This window comes from Podarcis melisellensis, assembly GCF_964234715.1.
Source record: "Podarcis melisellensis genome assembly, chromosome: 7".
In the NCBI taxonomy this organism is placed as follows: Eukaryota; Metazoa; Chordata; class Lepidosauria; order Squamata; family Lacertidae; genus Podarcis; species Podarcis melisellensis.
The window spans coordinates 56,297,480-56,311,240 of record NC_138539.1 but is presented as its reverse complement, the minus strand read 5'-3'; the positions used below and the strand labels follow the sequence as shown (position 1 = coordinate 56,311,240).

At 42.7% G+C, this 13,761-nt stretch overlaps 1 protein-coding gene across 3 annotated transcripts in view; it reads right to left on the bottom strand.

The window, feature by feature from the left end:
- The window catches only part of NFATC1 (nuclear factor of activated T cells 1), a 128,811-nt gene that overhangs the window by 56,032 nt on the left and 59,018 nt on the right, over window positions 1-13,761 (bottom strand). For all 3 annotated transcript variants that reach the window (XM_081919446.1, XM_081919445.1, XM_081919447.1), the window contains exons 4-6: window positions 10,778-10,980; window positions 5,257-5,429; window positions 4,773-4,913 (exon numbers count right to left, since the gene is read on the bottom strand). In XM_081919446.1, the coding sequence (XP_081775572.1) occupies window positions 4,773-4,913; window positions 5,257-5,429; window positions 10,778-10,980 (517 nt within the window). The remainder of the gene's footprint in view (window positions 1-4,772; window positions 4,914-5,256; window positions 5,430-10,777; window positions 10,981-13,761) is intronic.

Below are 13,761 nucleotides of genomic sequence, written 5' to 3'. Positions count from 1 at the left end.
CTTAGGGATGGATCACAATTCTGGTAACTAGGCAGAATGTCAAAATAATATACAGATATATAGATATATAGATACATTCTATGATACAGTATAGCGTTATGAGTTTGAGAGAGGTAGGTTGTATGCCCGAGTCCCCTTCTCATTCCTGAATCCAGCACAGATTCAGGTCCTGGAATAAGCCCTGCTAGCTTCCGGGTGAGATAATGGCCCTCTAAACATGAGCCATTAAGGTAACAAAGGAAGCGGTTCTGTGTCAGATAGCAAATGAGCTTGTCCTCTTCCCCCAACTTGCTGGTAGTTAGAAAGACAAAGGCCAGAGTTGGGAGTGTGAGTTTGAGTTATGTGATCAAGAAGCTGGCTGAAGGCTCGGCAGCTGAGAGACAGAGCCATTGCCTGATTTCTGCTGGAATCCAAGGCTGTGGCTATGGGAGAAGCAAGACCCTCTTGGAGTTTGAATGCTCTGAGGCCCTCCATTGTAGGCTCAAGTTGTGTATGTGTGTAAATAAACCATATATCATAAAGACACCACAATATCTGCCATCCTTCGTTCCGAGGAAACCTGGAACCCCCTGGCACCATACGCGGCTTGTAGATAGGGGTGGCATGCTACAATATAATATTGCATTGCCATTAGCCATGCCATCAGATACACGGGTAAAAGAAGAAATTGCTCACTACGCATAGAGTTGTCAACCATTTACAATGTTAAAAGGCATGCATTAAATTCTAATACTTCCTTTAGATGGCAATCCTTTACACACTTACCAGAGAGTAAGTCCTACTAAAACCCAATCTTGTGTAGCAATGCATACAATTGCAATACTAGTAACATTATAGCCAGCCACTACATTGCCTGATAGCAAGTTCTTATGCTCCTGGTCAGAATGGGAAGCCCCAGTTCCCCCTTACGTGGACTTCAGATCACATGTTTTTATTGTAGTGTGTTCTCTTAAAATTGCCTAGATTCTTTTCTCCTGGTCTGCTTCCAATGTTTATTTTTTTGTCAACAGTTTACTGTTTTGCGCATCCAGCTATATTTTTTCACAATGAAAATCAACATTAAAGTGTATCCAAAACACCCAGTCACAGGTTTTCATTTTTTTAAAAAAAGAAAGGATGCCAGCTCCATTTTAAAGCTTTAATCTTGAATTCAAAATGTTCTAATAGTTCAGTACTTACTTTGACTGCCACCAACTTCTGATTGCACAGAAAGTGTAGTTTTGTACTGTTTTTCAATTTGCGTGTTCAGACCCAGAGACCTTCCCCCTAAATAAACACACATTTGACTCAAATTTTAGTTTTGGTTTTTGGCAGAATTTAGGCCACAACTTTATTGATTACAGAAAAGTGAGTGGTTTGACTAGCTGCCTGCACCCTTGTGCTGACACAGGGCACCAGCATAGGTAAGCCAAGAGTGAACACCTGAGGTAGGTGAAAAGCCCAGGAACAGACTCTGTTCACACCCCAGATGCTCCCCTGGACTCAGGCACAGGCACAACCCCCTTCTCAGGGGTTGACCAAACCAAGTTGAGTCCTTTAACGGAATACCCTTCACATAGGGATGGCGAGACCATTCTCCCATCCCTATCACATGAACCAGTGCCTATCCACAACCTTACAAGTTGTGATGCTTTGCTACGTGGCAGGCAAAACCCAAATGGCAACAGCCAATCAGCCAAGTGGGGGAAATTCCTGCCGTGCCCCTGTCCCAATGACAGATGACACATGACGGCGTAGCAAGGTCAATCGCAAAAATGCCCTAAAAGTAGGGTGAGGTGGGTGGGTGTTCCGATGCACAAGCTGAAAGAGGAAGCTTTCGGTCATGTGCATAGGTATATATAGGTCCCTCAGTTCGTTTAGACTGCACCCCATTGGCCAGATTAAACCCAGCAACGAGGGACCTACCAATCGGGTGTTGTGGCTATCCAATTAACCCACCCACAACCAGGAGGTCAGTCTCCAGGTCTCACCGCAACATGTGCCCTCTTTTAAGGGAGGACACGATTTATCTCACTATTTTATTACGGGAGATCTCTTTCGCAGCATTCAGCGGAGAGAGAGTTTCAAGAGCAATAATGCAGTTCTTCATAGGACAAATCTTCCAAAAGATGTCAACGTCTTAAAAGTTAACACTAACTATTCTGCCCAAGTTAAATATATGTATTGCACAAGCTCAAAGACATGTTGAGTACATTCTCCCAAGAGGCGTGATGGCAAAGAAATCACAGAATCCAGAATTTAATGGCCAATTCTAAAATAGGTCACACCTAAAGCTCTCCCTTTCTGCTCTTCTCCATGCAACCCACTCCGCTGGATTCCTAGTTTGAAGGCACCCACTTTATGTATTTTATTCACTTCTCCCAGCTTTGATCACATGGAAGACAGCAAGGGAGTCTATGAGAGGGCATTTGACTGACCCGGTCAGTTTGCATCTCGGTAACTGTACTGCAGTTGGATGCGACAGTTGCCGGAGACTGCCTTACTCAGCAAAAGCACATTGTGCTGTTAGGGACAGTCAGAAGATTGCAGAGTGAAACGGCAATCTCTTTGGAACTCGGTGAATGTCGAGGGTTAAACGGCCATGACCATCAAAGCCTCCGTTTGAACGACTGGGAGACGTTAAGTGCGGGAGAATTTCAGGAGACAGCTTAAAGTTCAGGGGGTTTCAGCAAGCAGCTGTGGAATGTCTCGTTTGTGCCAGCACCACGGAAACCTTTTCTAAAACAAGAAGGCATTTAAAAAGGAAAGCTACTCCTCCTTTGCTCTCGCCTTCACTGACCCTGCCTTCAGCGCTCAGCTCCCTATCTATTCTAGCCTCACTTGTGATCTCGGGTTTACTCTGAATTATATTTACTTAACCCCCGGTCCCACCAGTGGTTTGAAATAAAATGGCAGATCCAGAAAGATGTTCCCTCATCCCCTTAGCCATTTGCAGCTACAACACCTCAGAAGAGGAAGAGGAAGTTCAGGTTATAAAAGGACAGACAACAAAAGTGGGCTTCTTCAATGGTAATATGTTTATTTCGTTCCTGGTCTTCACACGGCTGTCAGACATGTTTTGATCAGCGCTGGTCTTCCTAGATGAGCACCTACTTAAATTTACAAAGCTTCACACACCCCTTACATTTACTACAACAATGAGAATGTAATTCCCCAGTGCGCCACGAGAAATGTTTTTCAATGCTTGCTTGCTGTCAGTAGTGCGCCTTGCCAACTAATTATTAAAATAATGAAGGGGGGGGGATGAAATGAGAAACATAAATGATCAGCAGGCAGCAGGCAAGAAACCCCAAATCCTCATTTTAAAAAATGGGAATTGAAATAAATCATCTGTGAAAGAAACTAGAACACTCCCTCTGACTAGGACATAATAAAATCAGCCACACACCATCAGAAGCTCCTTTACAGATTGTAGAGCTCTGTCCAGCAATTGTTATAAACATTATGTGCAATTACATCATTTGCACTGGTGCCCATCATTGAGAAAGGTTTCATCAGTAGAAGGTTATTGTAATGTTTTAACAATATAGGCTAAGGGCCAAAGCAGATATAGCACGGGAGATCAACAAGTGGTATCTGAATTTCTCCTTCATACATCACTAGCTTCTGCAGGTAACCATAGTGCAAACCCTACTTCCTAACTGCACTGGTAAGAAGAGTATTACAGGATCTAATCAGAATAGGCAGGGGCTTATTTCTCTATACACCCTGCAATACCACATATGCCATTACATGAAACAACGATTTGTTTATATAGGACAAGCAGGTCAATCTCTACACAAGAGAATAAATGGATACAAACCTGATGCCAAAAATTGCAACTTTCTTCCCTCCCCAATCCCCCCCACCTCCCACAGAAGCACCAAATATCCATTTAATTATGTTTAAGTTTTAATTCATTTCAGCTTTTAAACAAAGTGCTCACTCCTGCGTTATTTGCTTATAGGAATTTTTTTTTTCAAACGATGCAGAGACAAGCATGAAGCTTGAGCTATCTTTCACTAAAGTTCCGGAAGTAGTTTCTACATTGTGTGAAAGCTGAAATTTAATACATGGAAATTAACAGTAAGGGAAATGTTGGGGGAAATGGAATAAATGCTTCTCCTCATTAATAGGGTGGTCCATAATGGAAGAGAAGGATTTCCGAATCCTTCCATGAGCCAGTTACAAGGGACAAGGTAGCACAACTCCTTCTTCCAGTGCCCCTTTGGATTCAAGTGTTCATTTAGATGCAAACACAGAGTGCTTTCCATGATATGTAAATTATGGAAGCAGAGAAGATGAATCTCCAAAAGCATGCTCTGTATAGGTACACATCCTGTTGGGAGAGATTGGCCAAGGCTTCCTGATGTATACGTATTAGTGGCAAACACATGTCTGCTTCTTTCACTAGGTTTTTTTTTAATGCATTTAAGAAAGGATAGCATTTTTAGGCTTTCGCATTGAAGTCAGTGGGGCTTACTTCCAAATTTGTTTAGGTTCAGGCTATTAGTGTCGCTTATGGAAGCCTCTAAAACAGTAGTGTGATACCTGTGACCCTAGAGGTGTTGGACTAAGAACTATTATCCCTGAGCACTGGCTGCTTGGCTGCAGCTGATAGGAGCCAGGCATCAGGCCACGTCCAGTGGGTTGCAGGTTCCATACCTCTAAAACTGTCTGCATTTAAAAAAATAATGGATAGGGGCCCATGTAACTTTAACTTGTCATGACATACAACCAGCAACACACAAACACAGATCTGCACTCATCTGTAGGACCAGTGTTTTAAATACCTGGAGCTTTCTCCACAAATATGACTTTGGAGTCTTGAAGAAAGTTGTGTCCGTTCAGTATCATTTTCTTTCCACCCATCACATGATAGCTATCAGCACTTTGCTTCTCTACCAAAGGCAGCTCCTGGGCAGATCTTTGAGCTGATGAGATTGAGAAATAAGCACCGTTATTATAAGTCAAATACTGTGAACGCGCAAACACATACACAGAAGTCTGAAGGAGTTTGTCCTGATATTCAAACCATGATCCTTCTAGCAAGCCTACCTAAATCAAGATATGCCAATTTCTGCTGGAAATAATTTTAATTTTGGTTTCAGTGATGCAATGGCTGAAATATGCTTTGTCTTGGCTGAATTTTAAGGATGGAACAGACAAAGCAGAACACATTGATGATGAGCGTGCTCATGAACACACACACACACAGAGAGAGAGAGAGAGAGAGAGAGAGAGAGAGAGAGAGAGAGAGAGAGAGAATATACTCACAGCACTCAATTGGGTTGGATGCCACTTGTAGAGAAAGGGTTCTCCCATTAGGTTGGGGGATATGAACGCGGAAGACCAGTCGAACCCGTGTATTCTTCCTTCCAATGTCAGTTTCTCCTTTCCTCAGCTCTATATCTGAATTTCTGAGTTTCAGTATTCCAGCACAGTCAATGCTGTCCCAAAATAAACAAATAAAAATAAAACTTTTAAACCAGTCTTCTTAAGCTTCCAGAACAACATTTATTTTTATTTTTTTGAGGGGTGGGAGGGGAATTATAGTCTCACTGAGGAAAAAGTACCACATAGCTCCCATTCACATAATTAAAATCCCTCGGGAAGTCCTTACCCAATAGCTTAATCCATCCTTGGATCAATCCAGAAATCAGTTATCCAAACTATCAAGAGTGCCGCCTCTGGAAAGGAGCTAACATGAGTTGCCCGCTGGACCCACTCTTATTTTAGTACTGCTTGCTAATTCTCCACATGGCAGCATGAGGCCTACAGAGTTGCTGGGCAACTGCTACCTGATATCCCTTCCTTTTTATGGGACATTTGGATATAACAGCAAGGATCATGGGGCTCTTTTCCCACTTCCATTCACCTCCTGGAAGTAACTCAGTGGAAATCTGGGGGTTTTGGCTCCAGCTCCTGGGACTAACAAAAACCCTATGATCGATGTTAACAGGGTTGGACCCACATCATTAATCTTCCTGGCATTTCTCTGACAAACAGGAATATACTGTCCCTAGCACTGCCGTTAAGAATCCTGAGATGTTTTTGAAACTTCATTCCACGAATATTTATTACTGAATGGTTCTCTTAATGCTGTAACTCCTTGCTCTGACACCAGTGGAGGGCCGTTATGTTGAAAATTATTTAAGGGTAGGGGAATTTTGAGCAATTGGGTAAGAAAAGAAAAGAAAAACAGCTTCAGGATTAAGATTTATGGATAAAGTTTGAACCAGGTGCCATTTTGAAAAAGAAATGCTACATCCTCTCCAATATTTCTCCAGTGAAAATAGGAATGTCCTATTCTATCCCTACCAACATTTCTCAGGTGAAAATAGGAAACTCCTATTGATTATAAAGATGTTTAAATCAGCAGCTGATAGAGCCTTTTCATGGAAAGGCTCCCAAACCACTAAACAGATATGTACCAGCAAGCGAGTCCAAAAGCTGTCCATTAGGTAGGAATCCCAGAGTCTGAGCTCTCATTTTGAAAAATGAAGCCTCTAGGTAGAAAGTTATGCAGCAAAATGTGCTGTTCCCTTTCTAAGGCCCCATCTGCACTACAGCTTTAAAGCAGTATCGTACCACTATAAACAGCCATTGCTTCTCCCAAAAATGGCAAATGCAAAATGTGGAAACTTTGCAAAGAGGCTCAGTCATGACTTCTGCTGTGTTCAGGCACCCCTTAAGAATTCACTATATACTTAACTTAAAGTACAGTGGCATACATGTCTACTTAGAAGTAAGTCTCTTTGTATTTAATGGGGCTTTCTCCTAGGTAAGTGAGTATGGGATGGCAGCCTAGGTTCTAGTTTAGGATTGGCACTAGGGGAAACAGGGTTACTGAGCCTTTAGCAGATGTATGGCAGGCAGCAATTCAACAGTTTAAGCCTTTTCTAGTATGGAGATACAATTATGGGGAAAGCTTCACCATGACAGCACTCTAACTTTGTGTTATGCCAATACCCCATGGCAGCCATGTTGTGACTGGCACCCACAGCACTCTCTCAGATACGAGTTTTAAAAGGTTGGTGACCGCTGCATTAGTTAAACTGAGTTCATTGCCTCAGGTGGTGGTCACAGCAGTTGATTAGCCCCTTCCCCATTTGCCACAGCCCTCCACTTGCTCTCCCCACCCACCATCACCCTCCTGCCTCTACAGGGGTTCTCCAGAGTGCCTGACTGCCCCATCCCTGGCTCTGAGGAAGCACTAGCTCCCAACTGGATATAATTTCAAAATCCATGGAATCTAAGAACAGAAGTCGTAATTCCAAGGGATTTTCCTAGAAGGAAAATGGCAAGAATGAAAAAAAGGCGAAGAGAAAGGTGGGGAGAGCAGGAATATCAGAATGGAGAGCTGACAACACTCACATCACATGGTACTAATGGACCCCTTGACAGGTAAATGTACTACATTTTTGAAGAGTCCTCTAACAGCAATCTTGCTTTGAAGAAAACCTTAAAGAAATGAAATCTTGGGGGAGGTGATGAAAAATCTCCAGCATCATTTGCTCTGGAGTATCATCTTCAGCAAAACATACTAAGGGAAATGAATGGGACTTAATGCTGAAACTTGGATCCCTGAGTTAGACATTTGCTTTACACTGAGTATGTTAGTATTTTTCTTCCTCACTGTAAACATGATTTGCAGAATTAGGACTTAAATTCAAAGTACAATAACGGGAATAGCTTTTCTTCACCCTGATCCCATTGTTAAGCCCATATTAAGTGTGAGGTTCTCAGCTCACAGACATAAGCAAGACTTGTAAATGTCAAAAACACACACACAAAAAACCCTTGAGTGGAATGTTTGATTAAAATTTATTATAACTATGGATATAATACTGTCATGAAAATTTATAGACTCTGGCTCAGAGATCCACTCAACCAGTCTTTATTATAATGGAGGATATAAAATAAGTTTGTAAAATTAGAGCAACTTCACCTCTTTTATTATCTTTCTATCTCTGGGGCTTTGGGCTGATTCAGACAGAATATGAGTAGATGCCATGAAAATTAGTCTTCTAGATGCTCCACGTTGCACATTTCCACCTCCCCTTTACAACAATTTCTTTCCTGGTTTGGGGGTGTTTGTCTTCCAATCCAAGATAGACACCATAGTTTGAACTTGGCTTCCAGCCCTGGTTTTGAGGGTTTGGATGAAACAACAAACTATGGTTTGCCTCAGACTAGGAAAGAAGGAGGGAAGTATCTGGCTCCAGAAGATGAAGAAGGGGTGCATGGGCCCCAAGGCTTTCTGAAGGCTTGCTGTCATTATGCAAACCAATGGTTTGGCTTTATATCTCAACCAGCCCTTACTACTACTACTACTACTACTACTACTACTACTACTATAAATTTAACAGGTAAAACTTGCTCCCTTTTGTTTAGTTTCAGCACCAAGAAACGGAGCACGCAATCTGCATAAACAAACTGCCATTATGTTTGTCATTATGACGCGAGTTATGGGGAAGACTAATACGCTACGTGCTTGCCAAAGGCAAGAAAGGAGTAAATTTACTTCAGTAAACTGGGAAGAGGGCTGGCCATATGCTCCATTTGTATAAATTGATTGCATGCCACCGACTTCAGTGGAAGAAAGCCAGTTTCCACATACATTTTCAACTAGAATTTGGCACAACTCTCCTGCTATAAAATATCAAAAATGGTCAGAGCTGTCTCTGTCTTGGTTTTCGGTGGGTGGGTGTGGGGAATTCTATGAGATGAGCTGCTGTGGTGGCAGGCAAGTATGTCCAATTAGACACAGGGCCAGACATCATAATCCCCAATGTTGTTCCTGTGTTGCAAGCAAACCAGAGACGTTACACAGCTCAAGACCATGCAAGGAAGCTGGCATTAGCCCTCTTTTGCTGGATTCAGCACAGTATTGATAAAACCCTTACAAAGCCCCAAAATGACTGGGACGCAACCTAAAACACTACCAATCTAAAGTCCATTAGAACAATCCTATATCTCTGATATATTGTAATAAACTTTTACTGTATGCTTGCAAAAGGCAAACAGCAGGGGAAACACCAATTTATTTATTTTTTGCTAATTCTACTCAGCTATTGAGTGTCCCACATAGGACTGAGGTTTTTCCTGCCATATATATCTATGAAATCCTCTTCTTAAATGTAATATGGGGGGGGCAGGTTAATAAGGCAAACCCCAGCAAATTAAACTCTCCAATCATGGAGCTTCACAGTTAAAGCCTCTCTTTCCAGGTCTCGGTGGAATAAATCTAATTTCTGAGAAAGATCTTACAATAAATATATGTGTAGCATTGCCTCATTGATCTAAATGGCTTGGCAGATACCAAAAACATTTGATTAGTCTCGGCATTCAAGTAAACAGCTGTGGTATTTACACATAATTAAACTGACACAGGGCTAGATTACGTAGATTGATATAGCAAGACCTAAGCGTTTCAGGTTAACTGAGATCTGGGTAATCAAATCATCATTGCATTTATAGGGTCTGATATCTTGCAGGAGCACAGCGAGGGAGAAGAGAGAGAAAGAGAGAGAGTTCTTTATCTCCATGTTCACTTAGTTGGATTGCTCAAAAAGAAGAGAGATCCCATATTATCTTGTGTGTGACTCTCCAAAGGAAAGGCTTGGCTTTGCACATACAAGTCGGCCTTTTGCTTCAAACTGTCAAAGTGCAATCCCATGTATATTAAGGAAGAACTAAGTCCCATTGTATCCAACATGCCCAGGTAAGCACACACAGGATTGTAGCCACAGTGAATTAGGGCTCAATCTTTTACACGAGAACCTGGCATAAATTAAGCGAGTGTAAATTAACCTGGGATGATATGATACCAGATACAAACCCTACTTTGGTCAGCTGCTGCTGCTGCTCTAAGCCTGACAGTTTGGGGGGACAGAACAACAGTTCTTTACAACAAAAGCAGTACAAAGTGTTGTTGTTATCTACTAAGGTCATCATCCCTGACCACTGACCATGTTGGCTACAGCTTGCAGGAGTTGTAGACCCAAATATCTGGAAGGCACTACATTGGCTATCCCTAAGCAATGCATTTCGTACCTATTTTTGGTTGGACAACCACAGTGCAAAATTCAGAAAAGTGTGAATTTTGATGGGTAGCTGCATTTCAGTTTGCAGATTGTTTCAAGAACCGTGAATGAGCTCGTCCCTGTTTCTCTCCTATGTACAACCATTCTTTGCTCTAGTTTTCAGCCTCCTGTGGCTCTCTTTGTTTTGAAAATTAAAATTAAGAAGTTGAAAAAAAAAACTTACCCAACCTTTTGCCTCATTTAGCTGCAACCTCAGAAAGGACCTGGACTAATTTTTTCCTAAATACATACATACACAAACACACTCCTATTTTCTTCTTCGTAGGAAAGATTCAAATAGGTCCTTTATTGCAGAATAGCCTGCAGGAATAAGGTGGTGGTGTGTTAGGAACTTAAAAGCGGGAGCCGAGGCTGGAAATATTTGAGGCACTGTAACTGATATTCAGATTTTAAATGGCAAAGAAGCACATTGTCGCTTTCTATCTAGAGTTTCAACCAATCAGTTGTCCTAAATAAATATTTGTAAATTTTAACTGAGGCTTTAAAATGCTGCTGAGCAAAGCACGCATACAAAAGCTAGGGGGATTTTCCCAATGAGAAAGATATTGTACAGGATTATGTACCAGGGGCGGGTAAGTTACATACAGTTGGCACTCAGTTTAAAAAAGGGGGAGGGGGGAAAGGAGAAGACAAAAAGCAGAGGAGGAAAATGCACAGCACCAAAAGTGTTGGGAGGATGTGTGCCTTACATTGCTCTCATGTTGTTTTCGGGAAGAAGCGGTATTTCCAAAACTTTGGTGTTGGAAAGTATCGTTTCGTGGCTGGTTGTGGAGACGGTCTTCCCAGTGATCCGGTGAACCTGGTAGAAGGCATGGGGTCTCAGCAGGCGGTCGTCTGCAGTCCCGATGAACAGCTGTAGCGTGAGTGGTTCACTTTCTAAGTAACCGTGTAGCTGGCAGGAGAACAGAAAGAACTCTGCATAAGCACCGTACACATAAACTGCAAGGAATCTATTAAATTTTTATATGCAAGGGAGTCTAATTTAAGGAGAAAACTTGTGACAGGTGCTAAGTGTTAAGCTCGCCTCCCCCCACACGTACACATACTCCTTTTTTGTGGTAACATAATATAGGGACAATAAAAAGGTACACTCTGAGAATGTATCATTATTGTAGATGACCTAAGGCACTTCAGACAGACTTTGAGCAGCACAGGTTCATACATTTCATGCAACAATCTTCGACAGAAAACAGCAACGACGAGAGTCTCTGTTTCTCTGGAAAAGCAAATAGGTAGCAGGAGAGTGAAAACTAGGAGGATTAAGTTTCCTCATCTTTGCTGTCAATATCATGTGCTGGCGTGGAGAAGACACCCTCAGATCTCTAGGTACTCACACAGAAATGTGAGACAAGGGGCAAGGGAGAGAGAGAGAATCCAAATAGCTGAGGAGGTGATGTGGGCATCACAATTTAAGGAGCCTGAGCAACTAGGTTCTTTCCAGCCCCTGGTACTGAGGCCTCCTTTACAATAAGTGAGCATATTTGTAGAATGATATTTTATAGAGTGCCTAGGCTGAAGCCTAAGATACATATTCTATAAGCGCACGGTATATACAGAGTGATGTCAAGAGAAGCAGTTTTAGCTCATCTCCTGCTGCTCTGGCACACCTGATTCATCAGAGAAGAGAGGGGAGGAGGGGTTCAGACTGTAGTTTCTGTAGTGGCGACATACAAGATGCTGAAATACAACAAATCAAATCAGTGGATTGGAAGAGGCAGGGAAGGGGGGGAAACCTCAAGTTAAGTAGTTCAATCTGCGCTAGTGTCTGGCTACCTCTTGGCAAGCTGCACACCAGGCAGAGCTTCTGATGTGCACACCACTAAAACTCTGCCAAAGGGAGCCCTTCTGCCGCACGCAAGGCCCATTATATCTGGCACAATTGGCATTCCTTCCGTGTACGTTTGTGAAATGCTTTAGCTAGCAAAAAAGAGAGGGGGGGGGTCACAAAACGTGCTGTTAAAGCTAAATGAAAGTTAAGGAGTGATAGTTTTTGTTTCCATCTGATAAACTCCTTTAAACAAGCCTTCAGTGGGAATACAGCTTGGTATGTGGGGCAGAAGTAATATCTGGGAGTGCCTTGCTGGGAAGCACTGAGTCTGCTCTAGAGGAAAGGGTCTCAGAGGCCCCGCTGCTGGCACAGAGTCCACCAGACTGTCCTTGCTAGCCAGGACAAAATAGCTGGTGCACGAAGGAGGGATGCTGAAAAGCAAACCACTACTACAATTCTGTGTCTGAAGCATGCAAGGAAGACTAGCTGCACAGACATGGGTGCATCGTATTAGCTTCTCCCTTTCTGGACTTTGCATGTACGTTCTTTAGAAAGAACTAGGTGGACCTTCTGAAACCTGTGTGAGACCCAGCCTCAAAACACTGAAGTGTTTTCAAGAAGTGTTTTGTCACTGGTGGTGTATTAAAAAAGAAAAGAAAAGACATTACTGCATGGAGATTGCAGATATTGAGAAGGGATCACCAAATAAAAGCCTCCCGACTGATTTGCTGGTATTTTTTTGCTGGAAGTCATGGGACTGATAGGATGTGGGGGACAGGACATTTGATCATTGGCTCCTTTTTATGAAACACTACATTAGGCGCCTTCAGCCCTACCTCAGAAGTAATGCAAGCCAAATGTGTTTACGTAGTACACCCGATGTATATGGAAGGAGACTGAAAAGCTGCTCACTGGTTCAGCTCTCCCCTGTGTCCAAAACAGGGCATGGCAATGTCTGTTTCTGTTAGTTAAATGGTTCACAGGAAAAGTTACCACTGATGGCTATAAGAATAAAATATGGAAAGGGAAGGGATGGGAATAGTTATACTAGTGTGTAATGAATAATTTCTGCTCATCTAGGCAGGGTCGGGATTCATTCGTGCAGCGGCACCTATTTTGTCAACTAGAGGAGGAACTGTCGGGAAGCAGGCCCAGCCCAAGACACTTTGCAGCCTGAGGCAAAGGACAAGATGGCACACCACCCATTCCACCTGCAGAAGCCAACCAGCCTGTCAACTGACGTTTACTCCAACAATAGCAGCAGTGCTCTCCCCTACTCCTAAGGGCAGCAGGGTAGTTTAGGGGGTCAGGATAGGGTGTGCGTGTTCTGTCCTTAACATCTGCCACTGTTCCCAACAGCATCTGCCTCCTGATGTGGCCACCTCATTTTGCTAATGGTAGGACTGGCCCTATTGGGAAGTCCTCAGAAATCTCAGATGGTACATACAAAATGCCCCATTGAGGGTGTGTAGCTTGAGCTGGTGTCTTGTTTATAGCTTATTTGCATTACTGCAGCCAAACAAGGAAGCTACAAGTAGACTGTTTTGTCTGTCCCAGATTTTTCGGTCAGCTTCACCCTGCTAATGGATGGGACTTGGTAGCTTCATTCCTCTTGAAATGATTTGCATATCAACGCATAACTGGGCAGCGCCTTATCTGGAAGCAGGCATCAACTTATTACGGGAAAGCAATATTGGTTTAATTAACTTCTGCAAACCTCATAGAACATGGCATCCAGCCAAGCATTACACTTATAGGATAAAAGGAGTCCTGAGATTTCACCAAAGTCTCGCTCTAGACAGGTGTCTTGGTCTATATATGCTAACTCAACTCAAAACATAGTAGCAGGACCTAAACTATTACTGCACATTAACACCTTGCTTCTGATTTGCTGCCTGGAGTAGT